The sequence below is a fragment of the Siniperca chuatsi genome, linkage group LG11, assembly GCF_020085105.1.
Source record: "Siniperca chuatsi isolate FFG_IHB_CAS linkage group LG11, ASM2008510v1, whole genome shotgun sequence".
Lineage (NCBI taxonomy): Eukaryota > Metazoa > Chordata > Actinopteri > Centrarchiformes > Sinipercidae > Siniperca > Siniperca chuatsi.
The window spans coordinates 2,198,812-2,217,416 of NC_058052.1; the positions used below are offsets into that span (position 1 = coordinate 2,198,812).

Below are 18,605 nucleotides of genomic sequence, written 5' to 3' on the forward strand. Positions count from 1 at the left end.
TTAATCCTTGGTCTCTTCTTGTTCCACAGAAAGTCTTTGATAATTCTATCAAATTGCTTAAACAGCTGTGGCGATATATTAACAGGCAAAATCATGGAAACATAATTAAACTGTGGGGCAACCACCATTTTAATCACATTAATTTCCCCCCATAGGGTAAGCTTAAATTTTACGCATTTATCCAGGTTCATTTTTATCTTCTGGAGGAGTGGCTTCATATTTGAGAGCATTATTTCATCCAAATTCAGACTGAATTGAATACCTAGATATTTCATACCTGAAGGCATCCATTTGAAGTTACATAATGTAACATCCCCGGGTGACACGTATTCGATATAGGCATACTCTCTGATTTGTGCCAGTTTTTCTTATAACCGGATAATTCAGAATATGACTCGGTATATTCAAGTAACCCCGGCTGAGAGTACACAGGATCAGCTATCCCTGCTAAGATTTCGTCTGCATACATAAATAGCTTATGCTCCCTACCCACTGCCTGTACACCTTTAATTCTTACCTCAGCTCTGATTGCTACAGTCAGTGGTTCTAAAACCATAGTGAAGAGCAATGGAGAGAGAGCACAACCCTGTCTCGTCCCCTAGAGAGGCAGAAAAAAAAAAAAATTCTTATCAGCCGATTTGTGATAACAGATGCTCTCGGGTTGGAATAGAGTACCTTCACCCAATTACAAAAGCCAGGACTAAATCAGAATTTTGAAAGAGACAACATAAGGAACCCCCACTCCACCCGGTCAAAAACCTTCTCAGCATCGAGTGAAAAGGCTACAATCGGTACCGGACTAGAGCATAAACACAAGATGCATAAGCCTTCGCATCAACTGAAGATCTGTTTTTAATGAAACCTACTTGATCACCATTTAAAATGTCTAGTAGTATTTTATCTAAACGTGACGACAGTGCCTTTGCCAAGATCTTGCAATCTACCCCAAGGAGACTTTCAGGTCTGAAATTAGATGGGTCTCAAGTATCTCTGTCCTTTTCAGGGATAAGAGAATTTAAAGCATCATTAAATGTACCAGGTAAAGTAGGTCAAATGCCTCTGCGTACACCTCATGTAAAATGGGAGCCAGTATATCAACATATTTCTTGTAATATTCAACCGGGAAGTCATCCAAACCTGGTGACTTCCCGGTTTTCATGGATGAGATAGTAGCCTTAATCTCTTCTTCTGTTATTGGGGCATAAAGCATTCCTTTTTGCTCATCCGAGACAGTTGGAAGCTGTCACTACCGAGTCTATTAACCTGTTAGATATCAGGGGGAAAAAAATCAATCCTTGAATGAGACTCGAGGCAGTGAGAGTAAAAAGTGTCTTCTCTCTCATGTGGATTCACTAATCTCCATATATCCACTAAACTCAAGTCCTCTGCCAACATCTGGACTGTAGCTCTATCCTGGGTGAAGATTTACCACTGGGTGCGTATATATTGCATAACAGTCCTAATTCAGTTGATCATGGCTTTGATACAAATAAGTCTAACTTCCCTGTCATTGTGTTGTTTTAGCATGACAAAACTTACATTTTGAGAATCATCACCCCATTTCGTTTGCTTGAGTAGGAACCGTGAAAAACTTTTCCTACCCAGCCTTTTTTAATTTTCACTGCCTCTTCATCCCCCATTATATGAGATTCCTGGATAAATGCTATACCTGCATTTTTGGATTTCAAATATGCCAGAATCCTCCTCGTTTTAATTTGGTCCCCACTTCCAGTTATGTTCCATGATATTATATTAATGTACCTTTTAGCCACCATCTGTAAACCTGTAAATACCCTGGGACCGTAACTGCAATGTGCACATCACGTCAGTAATAGTAACAAAACAACTGTTAAAATGGTTGTCCAAAACATTATTAGGCCTCCTCAAATATATTGTCTTAGTGCAAAGATCCAATATGAACAAAAAGACCATAACCAGGAGAAAAGCAACCGAGAAAATGGTGTTGCTAAACTGTCCCCTACCAACTAAACTGAACTGACCTAACTCGATCTGTGAGGCGCGTTAACGGTTAACTAGCAACAACACAACCACTTTGGCCCCTAACAGAACCATCATAGAAAGTTACCTTACTTCCATAGATTCTCACACACACACACACACACACACACACACACACACAGTCATGTTTTCAATGTCAAATCCCACGGTCCTCTATTTCACATCTTGCATAAACATCTCCGCCTCCTCGATGTCCCAGAACGTTTTCTTTTGTCCTTTCCATGTAAAGATAAGCGTTGCAAAGTACACCAGCCTGTGCCTCACATTAAGCTCATGCACACCCTGCCTGTTAGCTCGCTCTGGGCCTTTTCCAGGTCAGAATACATGTGCACTCCAAATTTAGGGGCAGCTGGTTTGACCATGGACATGCGAATGACGGCTCACTGGACCGCAGTCTCTTCACCGGATTGAACGCCTTCCCTTTCTCCGCTAGCTCTCTGGTCAGATCCTCATAGAAAGACAGCTTACAGTCCTCCCATTCGATTCCACGTCTCTCCTTAGCCACCTGCAGCACACTGTCTCGGGCCGATGAACGTAGGAAGCGCATCACTATGCTCCGAAGTAGCTCTTTCTTGTCAGGCATGGGAGTGGCGGAGCGGTGGGCGCAGTTCGATTTCAAACTTGTTGCCAGAAAGTCCGAGACCTTAATAGAGAATCTTCTCCACATACTGAAGCACTTTGGCGGCCTCCTCCTTGCTTTCTTTCAGTCCCACCATTCTGACATTATTCCTCCAGCGTTGCTTTTCGAGGTCCTCCACGCGTGTCCACAGTGTTTTGAATTTCTTGCCGCACTTCTCCACGCTTTTCTCCGTTCACGCATGTCCGAAATCCGCTGTTCTGCCTCTCCGAGCCTTACTTGTACATTTTCCACCAAGTCTTTGAGCTCTTTCGTTGTCTTCTTAATTGAAACCACATCCGCCGCCACCACCACCTGTAGAGTAGCGCTCATTTTCCGTATTTCCTCAATCATATCATCACGCACCTTTAAAAAAGATTGCTTTGCTATTGCTTGATATTCCACCTGTAAATTATTGGTCACTTACTTACACTAACACCTCACTGTAGCAAATGACACTAGTATTCTGGCTAATAGCGATGTGTATCTTTCGAAATTTACATAATTAGGTGATGGTAGTTCGGAACTCTCCTTGTGTGCTGCCATCTTCCTCGGCGGTCCCATGTGACTCCTAAAATTATAATCCTTAAGATTTCAGTCCTGGTTGATTTGGCAACACCTGTGGTTATTGGAGATAACATCAAGTGGATTTTAATAATTCAGGTATGAAATGACCACTGAATCACTGGAGGCAATAAACACTTTGAGCAGTCAGAAGAATAACAGGAGCAGTGAAACCGGTGTATCAGTTTACAGTGCACCCAAACAAACCATGGTCTGAAAGGATACATCCATTCACATTGTTTTAATACAGAAGAGTAAAGACGACATCGCTGTCTCATCACGCCGAGTTTGTGCATGCATTGTTTCCTGTGAATCTCTTATGCATGGGTACACAATTAAAATCCCACACAGATGGACTCTGTAATTATAGAATGTAAATACACTGAATGGCTATGGCTAAAAAAAATGCCAATCATAAATAATATCAAAAATGTGGCTTGATGGATTAAGACGCCATAAACTGCAACGTCCCTGGTTCAAATCTGGCCAGCGACCTTTGTTGCTTCTCTCTCTCCCCCTTTTTCCTGTCATCTTTACCATCGCTGGGGCAGCGCGATATATGGCCCCCCCAAAAAAAGTACATTTTTTTCAAGCTTGGGGACAATTCATAATTTTAATCAATTCTTGTTAAAAATGTGTACACGCTGTAATAACTCATTTTTCATGATGTAGATGTGGCTTAGTGGTAGATCGGGTCGTCTACCAATCGGAAGGTCGGCGGCTCAATCACGGCTTCCCCAGCCCACATGTCCTTGGGCAAGACAATGAACCCCAAATTGCACCTGAGGGCTGTGCCTTCGGTGTGTGAGTGTGTGTGAATGGGGTAAATATGGGGATATGTCGTGTGAAGCACTCTGAGTAGTCGGAAAGACTAGAAAGGCGCTATGCAAGTACATTTTAGACATTTTTCACACCAAATACAAAAATTCTATTTCATCAAATTAATTCAATATACCGCCCAGCCCCAATTATCGCTATCTAATTAAGGCATAAAATGCCCCCCAATTTTTATGATAGAAAATCATAAGGATTATAACGTCAAAAGCAATGAAAATTACATTTTTTTCAATTCATTATCATCAATGTGTTTAAAAGCACTGGGCAAAATTTGAATAGAACATGTGGTAACTGTATGGAATCTGATGGCCCCTACCTGTCCTGAGGGAAGATAAGCAGTTGTTCAGAGTTGTAGAGCTCCTGCAGTACATTGGAGAGGAATTGGCCCCACCAGCGCTCGCCTCCACAGAGCTGCACCAATAGCAGGCCGGCATGAAGACGGATCTTAGGTGTTCCACTGATGCAAAGGTGTTTGAAGAGCTCCTCGCAGGCCTGGGCATGGAAGGTACTCTGGAGCACCGAGGGCACAGAGTGGCCTGAAAATATACAGACACAGAATGAATGAAGTGTGAATCAATAATGTTAATCAGGATGCTGTCCATCTTTCACTGCTTAAATTCAGGGGGGGAAATCCAAGCATCTACAACCCTGTCATCTCCAAAATATAACACTTCATGGACCGGCAGACCAAGCTGTGTCCAGTTCCCTGCTCACCGTTGTTGGAGTGCAGCAGGCTGAGCAGTGTGTCCAGCAGGTAGCGGATGATCGTCCTCAGCTGCTCTGTAGAGGAGTTGTGGACCAGCTCCTGGGCCTCTGGAGCCGTGGCTGTGGGGAGCGACTTGCGGCTGGCGCCCAGTGACACACACAGCCGCTGGACGGCATGGTGAGCCAGGTTGAGCTGCAGCTGCAGCTGAATGCAGTCCTGGTAGGCTGAGAAAACACGCTGGTCCTCCTCCACCACCTTGTCTGGTTTTCGTAAGAAGTACTGGGCATTGTTAGCGCTGTTGAGAGGCGGCAGGTCGATGTTCTGCAGAAGGGTCTCCAGCCGATGGCAAGCTAGATTGTACCTGGTAAACAAGAACAGGAGAGCACCAAATGTGAATTAATACACCACTGAAAATAGTCAGTGAGTTGAGTAACGTTTGCTAAAAATTACAGTGGCCAGCTGTACTGAGCCTTTTAAAAAAAATTAAAAAAAATTATTTGTGAGCTGTTTTTAAAGATTTACATCTTCAGTAGGAACCAACAATGGCCTTGGAGCCAAGACTCACAGGCTTTGGTCTTTACATAGAATTTGTTTTGAGAGAGAGAGAGAGAGAGAGAGAGAGAGAGAGAGAGAGAGAGAGAGAGAGAGAGAGAGAGAGAGAGAGAGAGAGAGAGAGAGAGAGAGAGAGGGGCATGCAGCTTTTGAACAATTTCAAGACAAAGATGTCTCCCGTGATGACATTTATTCTCTCACCAACGCTTGAGATAATGACTAATCTAGTCAACAGATGGTCAGTCAAACCCAACAAACGGACAATGCAGTTGGAATATTCAAGTGCTGATATTGATTTACTTCCAGTCTTACCTGCACTGGATGTCCTCCTGCAGTGCCACCATCATGGTCAAGTGCTGATCCACATCCGGCTGACTGGCCGCTTCACTCTCTCCCCGCAGAGGATCATGCATCAACTTAAGCTCGCTTTCCCACGGCAGGATGTAAGTGTGGCCATAGTAGAAGCCCAGTGGGATCTTTGCCCGAGCATTGGTGCTGCCATAGCGCCCAATCACAGTGATCTGAGAGTTGTAGGAAGCGAACAAGGTGAATACATCATTGTAACAAAAGCACGTAAACCAGCAGGCTGGCCATCCTAAAACTATCCAAAACAAAACACAGACAGACCTTCATGAACCTGCAGACAGGTGGTGGCAGCAGGTCGTGCAGAATCAGGGAGTGGGTGCTGATGTCGGTGGCCACCACCAGCCTGCGGCCATCCACCTCCTCACCCAGTGTCCAGATGTCTATGGACAGAGAGGCCAGGTCGCCACAGGTAGGGATCAGAGCATCAGTCAGCAGGACAGGACGGCCAAAGTCCAGCGTTACAAAGCGACGAGCTCCTGGGAGGAAAGGATAGGGGAAACAGGAAGTTCAGTTTGGAAAAAATGTTCTTTGTTTTTCAAGATTGTTAAATTAAGTTGTCATACTGCATATTTATAAACTTAACTTGTAACAAATGTAAAAACATGATTTGAAAGTACAATTACAGTACATTTTCGTTATGCTCAAACATTTATTACATTAAGTCTAAATAAAAAATGCTTTTCAAGCACCAGTTATGTGTTAAATATGGAATATTGCTATATATGACATACCAGAGTGCATCCGCTCTATGATGATGGATTGGTGTGGAGGAGGCTGCAGGAAGTGAGACGCCTGGGAAATGGCTAAAGCCAGACCACTGCCCATGGGGCTCTGCGGCAAAAAAACTCATTATTCCACAATTAAAATAGGAATATATTCTTCATTTTAGTGGAAAGGAAAAACTTTAATCATTAGCTTGAACTGGTGTACAGAGCAATTACACTGACTTAGTTTGGAAGTAATTTTAAGTATCTTTCACACTGTTTGTTACATATAATGCTGATACAATACCACCTTTGAGAAATATAAACATGTTTTTGTATAATATAGCTTCCCGTCTTTCTATCTGGCTTTTGATACCAAAACAATAGCATGTGGTGCGTTTAGCTAACTCAACCAACCCTGCTTGCCTGTTTTGGAAAATGGGCTGAAATACCTTTGTTTCTATTAGTACAATGTCAAGCAAAGAATCCTAGAAATGTTTCTGTTGCAGTAGGGGTTTAAATTTATATCGCCATGCCCTAAATACATCGCTTTTTCCATTTAATAACAGAAGCCAAAGTTCTTAAATAAAATGTTATATAACCAATATAAACATAAAAAGTCCTAGAACTGCTAAAATAAAATAGTCTTAAATTGGCAAACTTTTGATATAAATCTGAAAGGGAAGAAGACTATCAATCTGACATTTGATGCCAGCTTTTGGTACTTGACAGTTTTTGGTCGCTACCAAAAAAATACTGACGTTCAATACCCAGCCCTGTATGAGAGAAGAGCCGGCTGTCATTTTCTAACCAAGCATCAAGCTGCATGTACTGTAACTAACCGGCTTGGGTTTCTGTGTGTTCTTGTGTGCGGCCAGGTTGACAGGCCCAGGGTCCATCATGGAGCCGGGGAACAGGTGAGCCAGCTCAGCGCTAAAGGCCACCGACACCGCCTCGTTGGGCGGCGTAAGAGGAGGGGTCATGAAGAGGGGCGTGGTTTTAGGTGTCGGGGGGATGACGTCAGAGGGGTGAATGAAGAAGCCCGGAGCGGAGGAGGGGTTGGAAGGCACAGAGTTGTGGATGGGCCCCACACCGGAGGCAGCGGCGGCTGCAGAGGTGGTCTGATGCAGCTTAGCCTCCAGCTTGGCCTTCTGTTCTCAGCAGAGACAAGAGGTATTACTAACCACAAGAAAAAACACTTGCCCGGTTTTGTAACAGCACAATAACTTACAGACAAAAACTCTACACCTGGATACTGCTGTAGTCATTCATTTTTTATATATATATATATATATATATATATATATATATATATATATATATATATATATATATATATACACACACACACACACACACACACACACACAGAAGTTTGTGATGAAATGTTTCAGTTTGACTCAATTTCAGTTGGGAATTTTCTAAATTTTCCAGAATGCCTCATAAATCCAGATGACAAGAACATGAGTGACAGCCATTTCGTAGTCTGAGCCTTACACTTCCGAAGATATTTTTTTCAATCAAATTAACACTACTTTTATATTATACATTTATTTACTGAGGCTCAGGAAGAGCTTCTACCCTCAGGCCAGTAGGATCCTAAATGAAGAGTGCAACCCGGATTTACATACGATACAGCAGAGACTCCTCCTGCAACATAGCATCTTTTGTGGCAGAGAACAGAATGAGAACTTTGTTTATATCCCCAGAGAGATCACGTGGCTTTTTTAAAGGGGAAAAGAGGAAATAAGGCTGGGATGTGACAGAAACTAAGACGAAGGCTGTAACTAAAGGGTTAAAGGAGGTACTAAATGAGAAGGAGAGACTATTGCTATGGAAAGTCGGCAAGGCAGTAAGTAGGAGCAGAGGAAAGTCAACAGGGGGATCTACAGGGCGAAATTCATATACAGGGACAAGGTACAGCTGACCCTGACTGATGGAAATGCCCTGGCTGCATGGGCCAGTATCAGGAACATGGCTAATGCTCCCTTTAAGGGATGGACTAGACTGGACCCCTGCCTGGATGTGAGGGTTTGTCTCTCTACAGCTAACGAGCTGAATGAGTTTTTCACCCACTTCGAGGTGGGTTCAGCAGCTATTCAGCAGCATCTATTTTCTTTCTACCGATAGTTCCTACATGAAACTGCTCACAACAAGGTCTGTGGATTATCTTGAGGAACCCGGTCATGATTTCTGGAGTTGTGGAACCAAATGTGTGTATAGTGGCTTTTCTTGTTTCTGAAATACAAGTATATACTACTATATATGTAAAAAGACACGTAATGCTTATGCTTGTGTTACCATATTCTAATATTTATATAACGCTCTGAGGAAGCAGTGGCTCTCAGTTTCACCATTATACACCGGTAAGCTCAGTATTTAAAACAGGTGAGAGTGCATAGGTTAAAATGAGCAAAGGTCCTTATGCTGAATTGCAGGTGATGTGTTTAATAAGTTAAAACAATAGTTATGCAGCAGTGTGATGGGTGATGTGTGCAATTTGTCTAATCTTCCCGGGTCTTTAGACTGCGGTGGAAACGCACACAACAACTTGTGTGTGAACTTTTTAGTTCCTTAAAAAGTAGTTCCTGGGGACAAAAGTTCCGAGTACTTGGGGTGGAAACGTGGCTTACCATGTAACATAGCACTTCACTGGGTCTAAAAAAAAATTGTGTCCTTGAATTTGACTTTCTATTTGACCACTTTAACTGTAGCACTAATGCTTCTCCAAACACTGTGAAATCCTGTGTGTTTGTGTCTTGGTCTTTCACCTGCTGCTGCAGCTTCAGCAGCTGCTGTTGTTTCTCCTGCAGGACCTGCAGCTGCTGCTCCGCAGACACCATGGCGTGGGACAGTGATTGGAGCGCCACTTGGGCAGCAGAGCTTAGAGCTGTAGAAGCTTCACCAACCGTTCCTGTCGACAGGCCGCCCACAGCAGGCGTCACGCCAAATGTACTCACTGGGGTTAAAGAGTAGAAGTTCAGGCAATGACCAGTTCATGAGCCAAAGACAAGTCAAATGAAAGAAAAGTAATGTTTACCAGTGAACATGCTGGCGTCATCTCGCTCCACCCGTGTGCCATCACTAGTGGAGATACAAGTAAAGTGCAAAGGCTCCACCTCCAGGAGTCCTGTTAATGCTGTGAAGCTGCCTTCTGCTGCTGCACAGCTGCTCACTTTTCCATTCCCTGCAGGAAACACAACACCCAAAACAAACAAAAAAAAAACATCAAAGAAAACAACTGAGCTTCAGGAGTCTCCTTTAAAACAAATGTTCAACTCTCTCCAGATTTTCACTATTTCACAATTACATAGTAGAGAAATAAAAATGTACTATTTGGAGTGCTAAATTATGTCCAGCAAACTGTGACATTTTTACATACATATATCACTGAAATGGTAGACTTTGGTTGAAATTTAGCTTAAATTATATGGTATGCTTGCACCTAAACCAAATTAGATTAAGCTGCCCTAGTAATTAAACCGAAATTAAAAGTGCTGACTCTCAAGGGTCAATTCAAGGGTGTTTACATCCATATCAGGTCAACAGTGAAGGAACTGGAATCATTTTTATACATGGGCCCCTGATATTAAATGACCAAAATATATTGGACAAGTTCAAATAAAGTAATCTTATTTCATATTTAGTGTCACGTCGCTGGCACGATGACTGATGTATCTTAATCTTCAGTCCACAATGAGCGGGTTAAAAAAGTCAGCAGAGTAACAGGGCTGTAACATGATGTGGATCAGTGCATTGCTAATACCTGAGAGAATGTCAGAGAGGTCGATCTCATCTGACTGGACTCCGATGCTGCTGTTGAAGGCATTCTTACAGGAGGAACCACTGACCTCAAGGTCAAAGAGCACCGGGTCAAACGGAGAGCTGTACAGGCCGTACCTGGAAGGAAGTGGACAGGAGGTGGGAGAGGAGAAGCTTGTGTTTAGGTAGAAACATCAAGGAAGTAAGGACGCTCCTAATGAGACAATACCAAGCAGTATAAATGAGCGTTACTTCAGCATCTACTAAGTATAAGTTAAGTAATAGAATAAAATGGTATTTGTGCATCACTAGTCTGCAGAGGCTGTAAGCCACTCTTTAACGGAGTAGTTGGAGAAGTACCTGGTCTGCAGCAGTGCCTCCAGCGGGGTGAGGCGGTCCTGCAGCTGTCGAGAGATGGCGGTGAGCAGCGAGGCGCAGGCTGTGCTGCAGCCTGCCAGGTCCTCTTCCTTCACATAGTTCAGCAACACAAAGAACCAGAACACCGAGCCTGAAACCAGACAGGAGAGCGAGAGGTGAGGAAATTAATACTGGGGCGTCATGAAAGAGAAACAAGGGAAAGGTGCTGTGTGTTGTTCTGCATTGTTGTTCAGTTACTTACCACCTGTTGTTGCTGCAGGCAAGTAAGGCATATTGTCTAGCAGAGCCTTCAGAAGATTTACGCCAAAACCCTGTTGACTTGGGTCCCCTTTCCCATTGCTACAGTGACAAATAAAACATTATGTTCATTATTATCTCCAAATAAACCCAAAATGCACAAGCGATCAAAAAAGAACAACTACTTCCATTACAGGAAGTTAACGAGTAACGTAAGGTATAGCCATAATTTGGGCACTGCTCAGGAGGTGGCACTAAATCCAAGTTCAGGTACTCTCGGGGGAAGGAATGCAACAGCTGGTTCGCAACACGGCAAACACCACAATTAATAACACAGGACATTTGTTTAGCACTGCAAGAAAGTTTGCTTCAATATACGGGTGGTATTCTGATTCAGAATATCCAACGTGTGATTTGCAGCAATGTTATGCATTTGTCCGTGTAAAACAGACACACAGTGTTGGGTAGTAAGAAGGCCTGCTGCGATAATTCCGTTATCTACTTATTGTACAATATATGGACATGACCTCAATTATTTTTGCTGATATTGCCCGTGTTTACATGTGTGTTTGTTTACATAAGAATGTCACCAACATTTTAGCCAACATGATGCCACAATAAACAGCAGGGTTTACTATTACTACTATTATAAGACGAATGAACAGAAAAAACTATGCTGAGACACGTGTTTCTGTCATTTCTGGTCCCAACGCGTCGGTCCTCTCGTTGGCGGCCTTCTGAGTGGAGTTTCACTGTAGGCGGAGCTCTCTGGATTACAGTGATCCTATAGCTTGTAAATAGTTCGTTTGATCTTCTCCCTCCTTCTGTCAATTTTGTAAAAAAAAAAAAATGTTTTACTTCAAATATACAATGTTTCTGTAGTGAGTTTGTGATTATTTGGCTAAAGATTTCTCTCTCTCTCTCCCTTGCTGCAACTGCAATGGAATGCAATGCAAATGCCCTTAAAATGACAGTAATATCGTTTATCGCAATTATTGCTGGGACAATATATCTTCCAACAAAAGTAATTATCGTGAGCCAATCCTAGTAGTAAGCACTTTTTAAATTGCATTTCCCAGTAATGTTTGGGTAGCGGAGGTATTTTCAACAACCTGTAACATTAGGTATTGTAACATTGGAATGATTGTAACATTGGAATAATTGATCCAAATGTGGTATTTTTTCCCACCAAGAAGCTGGAGTGCGTGAGCAAAACATTACATTTTTATATTGCCTTTTCTTGAACAAAAAAAAAAAAACAAAGCTCAGAAAAGCAGTGTGTTCTCCACCAGATTCTTCAGCACTTCTCCGTGTTTGGATTCAGAAGCGGATAGAGCAGCAGTTTTTTTTTTTTTTTTGGGACAATATAAAGCAGAGAAAGAGCAGGAGCCGACCGGTCCCGACCTAGAGAGCTGGTCAGCGGTGTGGGAGCCGGTCTGGTGCCGGTCTCGTGTGCATTCTTTTTGCTCCATTCTGTCAGCTTCCTACTGTGGTTGGGCTCTTCTGTTAATTTAACAATATAATTTAATTTTATAATTTAAATAATTTAAAAACAAATATGATAACGTAAAAGAAAATCTATATGACCGTCACATTTTCCATTGTTGTCGATCACCACACTAGCCTACCAAGCGGTGCATAAAAATGACAACTTTTGTACCCGTGTCAGCATACGTTGTTGCCTTTTCAATGACATACTGTATATCCAAAACATTCTGCAACACAGTGGAAAACAAGCCAGGTTATGGGAAGTTCCTATAGTGGAAAAGAGCTAAAAGCATCATCATCACTGAAATCAACCATGTTTCTTACCTAATACAAAGTGCAAGAAAGCGAGCACATTTGTGTGCTATGCTCCGGCCGGCTTCGAAGAAACACATGCGCACAATATCGGTTAGCCGTGTCCGGGTTTTCACCAGCAGGCCCTCCTTTCCTTCTCTTACGCTAAAAAGAAGCCACAGGATATATTACTCGTCTTTGTAAAATGTCAAAGTGGAAGTATGTGCAACCTAGATGATACGGTCTTATTTGCTGTGCTGGCGCTTTAGTCCTACCAGCAGGGTCCGCTGGAGAAAACCCCGGCCAGCCAACACAAGATGTCTAGAATTAGACTTTGGGCGTGCTCAGTGGCCGGGCTGCCCTCTGTCCGCTGACACAGCGCGTCCAGCAGCTTCTCGTGGAAGTCTAGGAACTGCAGCATAGCACACCGTTGAACCCTAAAAGCACAGAAAAACAGAACCGGTTTAAAGTTAACCTCTGCAATATGTACAGTAGAGACAAAAACAATCCAAGGAGACACAGTCATCTTAGTTTGGTTTAGTGTTCATATGACAAAATTTTGACAACAGTGCAAACAGAACCTGATGCCAGTGATCTGACCTTTCTTTGGGTATTGACGTCCTCTTAAACCTTCTGATTGTGACTGAAACTTCCTGCAGCAGGTCACAGCCTCGCAGGTTTTCTACTTTCTTCGAGGGTGCTGGGCTCTCCATTTTCACTGCAGAGACCTTCTCCTAAACACACACACACACACACACACACACACACACACACACAGAGATGCCATGTGTGTAATGGACATAGTTTACATTACACAACACTCATCCTATCTTTACCCTAGAAGACCAGAAGCTGTGAATTTGTACCTTGGAGGCCTGAGCCCGTTGCAGCAGGGTAGACAGTGAGTGGGCTTTGGTGCCTTGGGGCTTGGCACTGGGCATTCTCAACACAGGCCGGGGGCTCTCCTCCATGCCCCTGTCACTCACTGCTTTGATGTGAACCAGGAAGGAGCGGTACTTCCCTCCTGCCATGCCTGCAGTGGAGGGAGGAACAGGACAACTGAGAAACACTGGCACACTCACAACTTCATGATGATTCTTAATATCATCTTCCTGAGCACAAAAACCACTGTCAGGGATCAGTGAGGGACTTCACAGAAGCAGGTAGATATGACTGTTGTCACCTTTGACCAGCTTGGGGCTGGTAAGGCTGAGCATGCCCGCGTGACCAGATAGGTCCAGCCCACTGGCCAGCCACACTGGACCACACAGGATGTCCTCCTTGTGGTCTTCTAGGAATGGACACAGCATGGAGCCTACAGCAAACACATGAACCACTATTTTACTCTGGGTAGATAATACACAGATTTCAAAGTTTCAGAATGTGGAACAACCTTCTGCCCTAAAAGATTAGTAGGAGTAAGACATTTAAGAAATCAGTGCTACTTATTACACTATTTCAATGACAAGCTGGCAGTCCTTGCCTGTTTCTAATTCAACACAGCTAATGAAAAACCTGAGACTATAAATAAGAAAGGACAACATTAAGTTCAACTGCGTCCACTAAAGCAGAGAAGATGTACTGTTAACATTATTCTGTATCAATATAACATTTGATATGAGACACCAAAAAAGTAACAGCTTATTTCAAAGACTTTATTTATACTTTGGGCCAGAATTTTAGATATGTGACCCACTCAACACTAGGCTGTTGAGTGGGTCACATATCTAAAAAAAAAAGCAACATCATCCACCAAAAAAGTTGGACCAGGCTTAACTTTTGCTTCAGTCTGTATCTTGTTCATCCACAAACTGCAACTTATCACATTTACAAGTGCAGAAACACAATAAATACACAAAGACAATTTTCGTGAACTCTGGTAATTTTGATTAAGTTCCTTAGACGTTTGATTTTCCTGGTTTAAACAATGATAAAGAGAAATATCATTTTGGTGGCAGTGATGCACTCACTGAGGAATATGTTTACTTTTGAAGTGAGTTAAATGCTTTGAGTGAGCAACAGCTGTTTGCAGGAGAAATTACGTGTTTGAGATTTGTTAGGGTCAGAAAAACTCTAAGACTTCAAATAATAAGCAAAACTAATCTCAAACTAAAATGGCTGTATTCTTTACCTGATGTCTCCTCTATGTCCATAAACTGGATGTCCTCTGTGAAGTCTTGGAGCAGAGGCTGGCCGTTCCTCTCCCCATTGGCATGGACGACGTTGGAGAGGGGGAAGGAGATCTGTCTGTCCACCGCTGTCTCTGTTTAAGACATGAGAAAAAGATTCAGACACATATGGGTTCCATATTCAAAATGTCCCAATTTCATCTGATATTGGAAAGATAAAAAGAACATCTTGCAACACCAAAGTTACAAAAAAATCTGGTATTCCTGATTAAAACAATGTAGTTGCAAAGAACAATCTACCAATCTGGATGTATGAGTACAGTACTGTACAGTAGTTAAAAGCCTCCCCAAAGAATAAATCTCAGTGTCCTCACCGCTGACTTTGCCCAGCCCAGGTGCTTTGTTCTTCAGTAAAGTGACCTGGATCTGAGGAATGTTGACGATGTTGGCATTCAGGACAAACTTGAAGTCTACATGGCCCACCATGCAGGCCTTGGGCAGCACCAACTCAAACACATGCTCATCCCAGCTGGAGCTGCAGAGAGAACACTGGTCACCAACTGCTTAGACATTCAACTAAAGCCATCCAAATCTTTGTTTTTAAAGCTTCCTATTCAAATGTTGACTTGCAAAGGGGATTTGACTTCAAATGGGACACCTCTACTAAATATTTAAGAGTTCGGATCGCAAAAAACATTTCCAAAATTGATCAAAGTAACTATGGTGCTATAGTTAAGACAATTAACGCAGATCTTGACAGGTGGCGTTTATTGCCACTAGACTTGTCAAACTGAAACTGCAACAATAAAAATGAATGTAATCCCACAGATACTGTACCTATTCCAGTCACTTTCTGTTGCAGTTCCCTCTAACGAATTTAGTGAATGGAATAGGATGATCTCAAGATTTGTGTGGAACAGTAAGAGTCTCTGGATAAAATATAAGACCCTACAACTACCTCAAGATAGGGGCAGCTAAGTGGAAAGGTTTTGAAGGAATGCAATTTGATTTACCTGCACAGTCTATATTGGGGAACTACCAACAGCAGGATTATAATCTGAATAAACCAAAGCAATGGACCAAGGTAGCCCTTTGGGTATGGTTTAACATCTGTAAAAGGTTTCACCTTGAGAAACATGCAAGAATACTGAAATGGGTGGCATATAATGCAGAGTTTAAGGCCTCTTGTCTTGACATTTAGTTTAGGCATTGGGCATATAAAGGTACAAGAGGTGATATTGACTTAGAGTCTTTTAAACACCTTTCAAATATATATAACCTTTAAAAAAATAAAAAATAAAATCAAAAATCTCCAGGTCAAAGATTACTTTTGTAAAGAAATTAAACAAATGGAGGATAGTGAACCTAATGTGGTCAATATATTTATTGATGCATATAAGATTAAAAGATAAACATCTAACATCACTAATATACAACAGAATACAGAACTCTAAAAACTAAACTTTCTATGTCAAACAGAAATGGGAAAGGGAATCAGGTCTGGAGATATCTGAGGATGATTGGAATGGATTTATGAGAAAGCCACGCTAAGACTACCAAGACTGACTATCTTCATATTTTTTGGGCTTGCCCTTGAATTTTTTAGATTACTCAAGAAATATTGAAAATTTTGGAATAGAAGTTAACTGCTCTTTTGTCATATTATATATGGGCTAGGGTTGCAACGGTATGAGATTTTCACAGTACGATAACCATCTAAGAAAACATCACTGTATATGGTATTACACAATCATTAATATTATATAGAAGGTTTTTTTTGGTTGAACCAACACTGTATTATAATTTCACAAAATATTATGTCCTGACATACATGAGACTTGAAATATATATTTTTTTATATAACACTGGTACGGTAGAATTCAATACCATATGGTATGATAACAGTCCATTTTCTGGTTTACCGCTGCAACCCCAACCCAGGCAAAGTCCAGGATAAACTCATGGCACAGGATGAGGATCTCTTTAAAATACTTTTTGCTGGTAGCAAGAAAGCCATCATGTGGAAATGGCTGCAGGCAAACCCTCCAACAAAAGACAACAATATGATTACAATATGCTCACTATGTAAATACTGAAAAAACTACACTACATGTGTGCCTGTAACATGAAACCCATTACATATGACATTGAAAGACCCTGTAACAAGTACTATGTTGCCCATGTCAACCTGTTCTTTTTGCCTGAAAATATCAATAAAGTTACAAAAAAATAGCTACCTATCACTTTGAAGCTTCCAGGTGCGGGTGTGTTGGGCTGCATCTCCATGGTGCTGCTGGTGAAGGTGCTGTGGGTGGCGTCGCTGCTGCTGCTCCTGCTGCACCTCCACCCAGCACGGTGGCACTGTGGCCGAGAAGCGGGGTGTCAACGTCTCGAAGCGTGTCAGCTCCACCAGCGACATCAGGCTCTCTGTGGTCAGTGGTTGGTCCACAAGGAGGTCCACTCCTGCACAAAGGCAAATTGGGGAACAACTGTGGGATTAACAGTATCACAGAGAGGCCAAAGAACTGACCACTGAAATGTATCTGGTTTACCATCAGACCATGTGGTCTGACGTGGAGAACTAATGACTGAGGGTGTCGTGTGTCAGTTCTACCTGTGATCCCAGGGCTAGAGGGGTTGGAGGAGGGCTTGGCCCCCTCAAGCAGCAGGTCAGCCCCTTTAAAAAGGGGGCCATCAATAAACATGTCTCCATCATCTATTTCGTCACACACACCTCCAATTTGAAGGAAATGAAGTTCTCCACCTTCAGAGGAGAGCAGAAACAAAATGAATACCTAAAGATTCTTTCACTTTTACTTCACCGCTAACTGTAGTTTATTTATTTATACAGTATATTAACTCGTCTACCTGCAGGTGTTGAACCACTACAATGTATGGATACAGTTAATTACAGTAACTCAATCAGCAGAGTTGAGAAAACAAGTATTCTACAGCAGGGCTTGACATCAAAACTTTCTGATGGAAGTAAAAGGATCTTTTTTTTTTTCAAAAGTATAAATCACTTGTTAATCCAAATTACCAACTTGCATTACAGTACATGCTGAATGAGTAAAAACAAGATCAGTTTGATATCATATCAACTTCATTTAAAAAGTATATGCCAGTAAATATAGTAATTGACATTTAGTTATTTGATGGTTTATTTGTGCATCCAAAAAAATGCACTTACTGACATTTTTGAAGATTTTCCTAAGGTGATGTTTGGTAAATTGATAATGCTTCAAATGTTTTGACCTTTTTGCCTTACTCTGCATCCAACATTTTGCCTGGATCGTCTTGGAAACTGTTTTTAAGCCACACAAAAGGTTTAAATTTTACTGCAGATACTGTAACCATGGTTATTTAGTTTAACAGCCCGACTGAGAAAGGATTTTTGAGGCAGATACCGATATTTTAAAAATGATATATCGGCCAAAATAAATTTTCTTTACACAACCCATAACAAAAATAAAAAATATTTTAAAAAGGTTTTCGCCACATTTGTTGTTTTTTTTAATTAGTGACTAAGAAATGTACCAGGCAGAGCATTTTACAGCTGAACAATAAACTTGTCACTACTCTCTGGTGGACAACTTAAAGAATAATGACACTGTTCTGAAACATATCTTTGGCATTTCTGTACTTCAATTTCTTTATCAGCTGACACATGTGCCGATACGATATATCTGTATTAAGCTAATATCAGCCAATATATCGGCCTGGCTGAATTTATCGGTTGGACTCTATTAGTGTTTGTCCATTCGAGAGATTTCATAACCCAAAAAAAACCAAACACACTTATTATTTTGAAGACCGATAACACTGGTGATATTTTAGATTTTTCTATTGTCAACAAAACCCATAAAAAGTACTAACAAGTATGGTGTATCTATCAAAGCCTGATATATCTTCTTCCTCTGTGCCATAGAGCTCTATTGTTGTCCAAAAACTATTAA

General features: G+C 41.8%; 1 protein-coding gene across 7 annotated transcripts in view; it reads right to left on the reverse strand.

The window, feature by feature from the left end:
* Nucleotides 1-18,605, reverse strand: part of birc6 (baculoviral IAP repeat containing 6) — a 193,053-nt gene that overhangs the window by 139,306 nt on the left and 35,142 nt on the right. For all 7 annotated transcript variants that reach the window (XM_044215397.1, XM_044215402.1, XM_044215400.1 and 4 more), the window contains exons 11-30: nucleotides 17,264-17,413; nucleotides 16,887-17,112; nucleotides 15,024-15,184; nucleotides 14,652-14,783; nucleotides 13,704-13,835; nucleotides 13,387-13,553; nucleotides 13,121-13,254; nucleotides 12,796-12,957; nucleotides 12,554-12,685; nucleotides 10,746-10,843; nucleotides 10,487-10,634; nucleotides 10,131-10,264; nucleotides 9,405-9,551; nucleotides 9,136-9,323; nucleotides 7,207-7,515; nucleotides 6,392-6,491; nucleotides 5,922-6,136; nucleotides 5,607-5,815; nucleotides 4,751-5,103; nucleotides 4,353-4,572 (exon numbers count right to left, since the gene is read on the reverse strand). In XM_044215397.1, coding sequence (XP_044071332.1) covers nucleotides 4,353-4,572; nucleotides 4,751-5,103; nucleotides 5,607-5,815; nucleotides 5,922-6,136; nucleotides 6,392-6,491; nucleotides 7,207-7,515; nucleotides 9,136-9,323; nucleotides 9,405-9,551; nucleotides 10,131-10,264; nucleotides 10,487-10,634; nucleotides 10,746-10,843; nucleotides 12,554-12,685; nucleotides 12,796-12,957; nucleotides 13,121-13,254; nucleotides 13,387-13,553; nucleotides 13,704-13,835; nucleotides 14,652-14,783; nucleotides 15,024-15,184; nucleotides 16,887-17,112; nucleotides 17,264-17,413 — 3,517 coding nt within the window. The remainder of the gene's footprint in view (nucleotides 1-4,352; nucleotides 4,573-4,750; nucleotides 5,104-5,606; nucleotides 5,816-5,921; nucleotides 6,137-6,391; nucleotides 6,492-7,206; nucleotides 7,516-9,135; nucleotides 9,324-9,404; nucleotides 9,552-10,130; nucleotides 10,265-10,486; nucleotides 10,635-10,745; nucleotides 10,844-12,553; nucleotides 12,686-12,795; nucleotides 12,958-13,120; nucleotides 13,255-13,386; nucleotides 13,554-13,703; nucleotides 13,836-14,651; nucleotides 14,784-15,023; nucleotides 15,185-16,886; nucleotides 17,113-17,263; nucleotides 17,414-18,605) is intronic.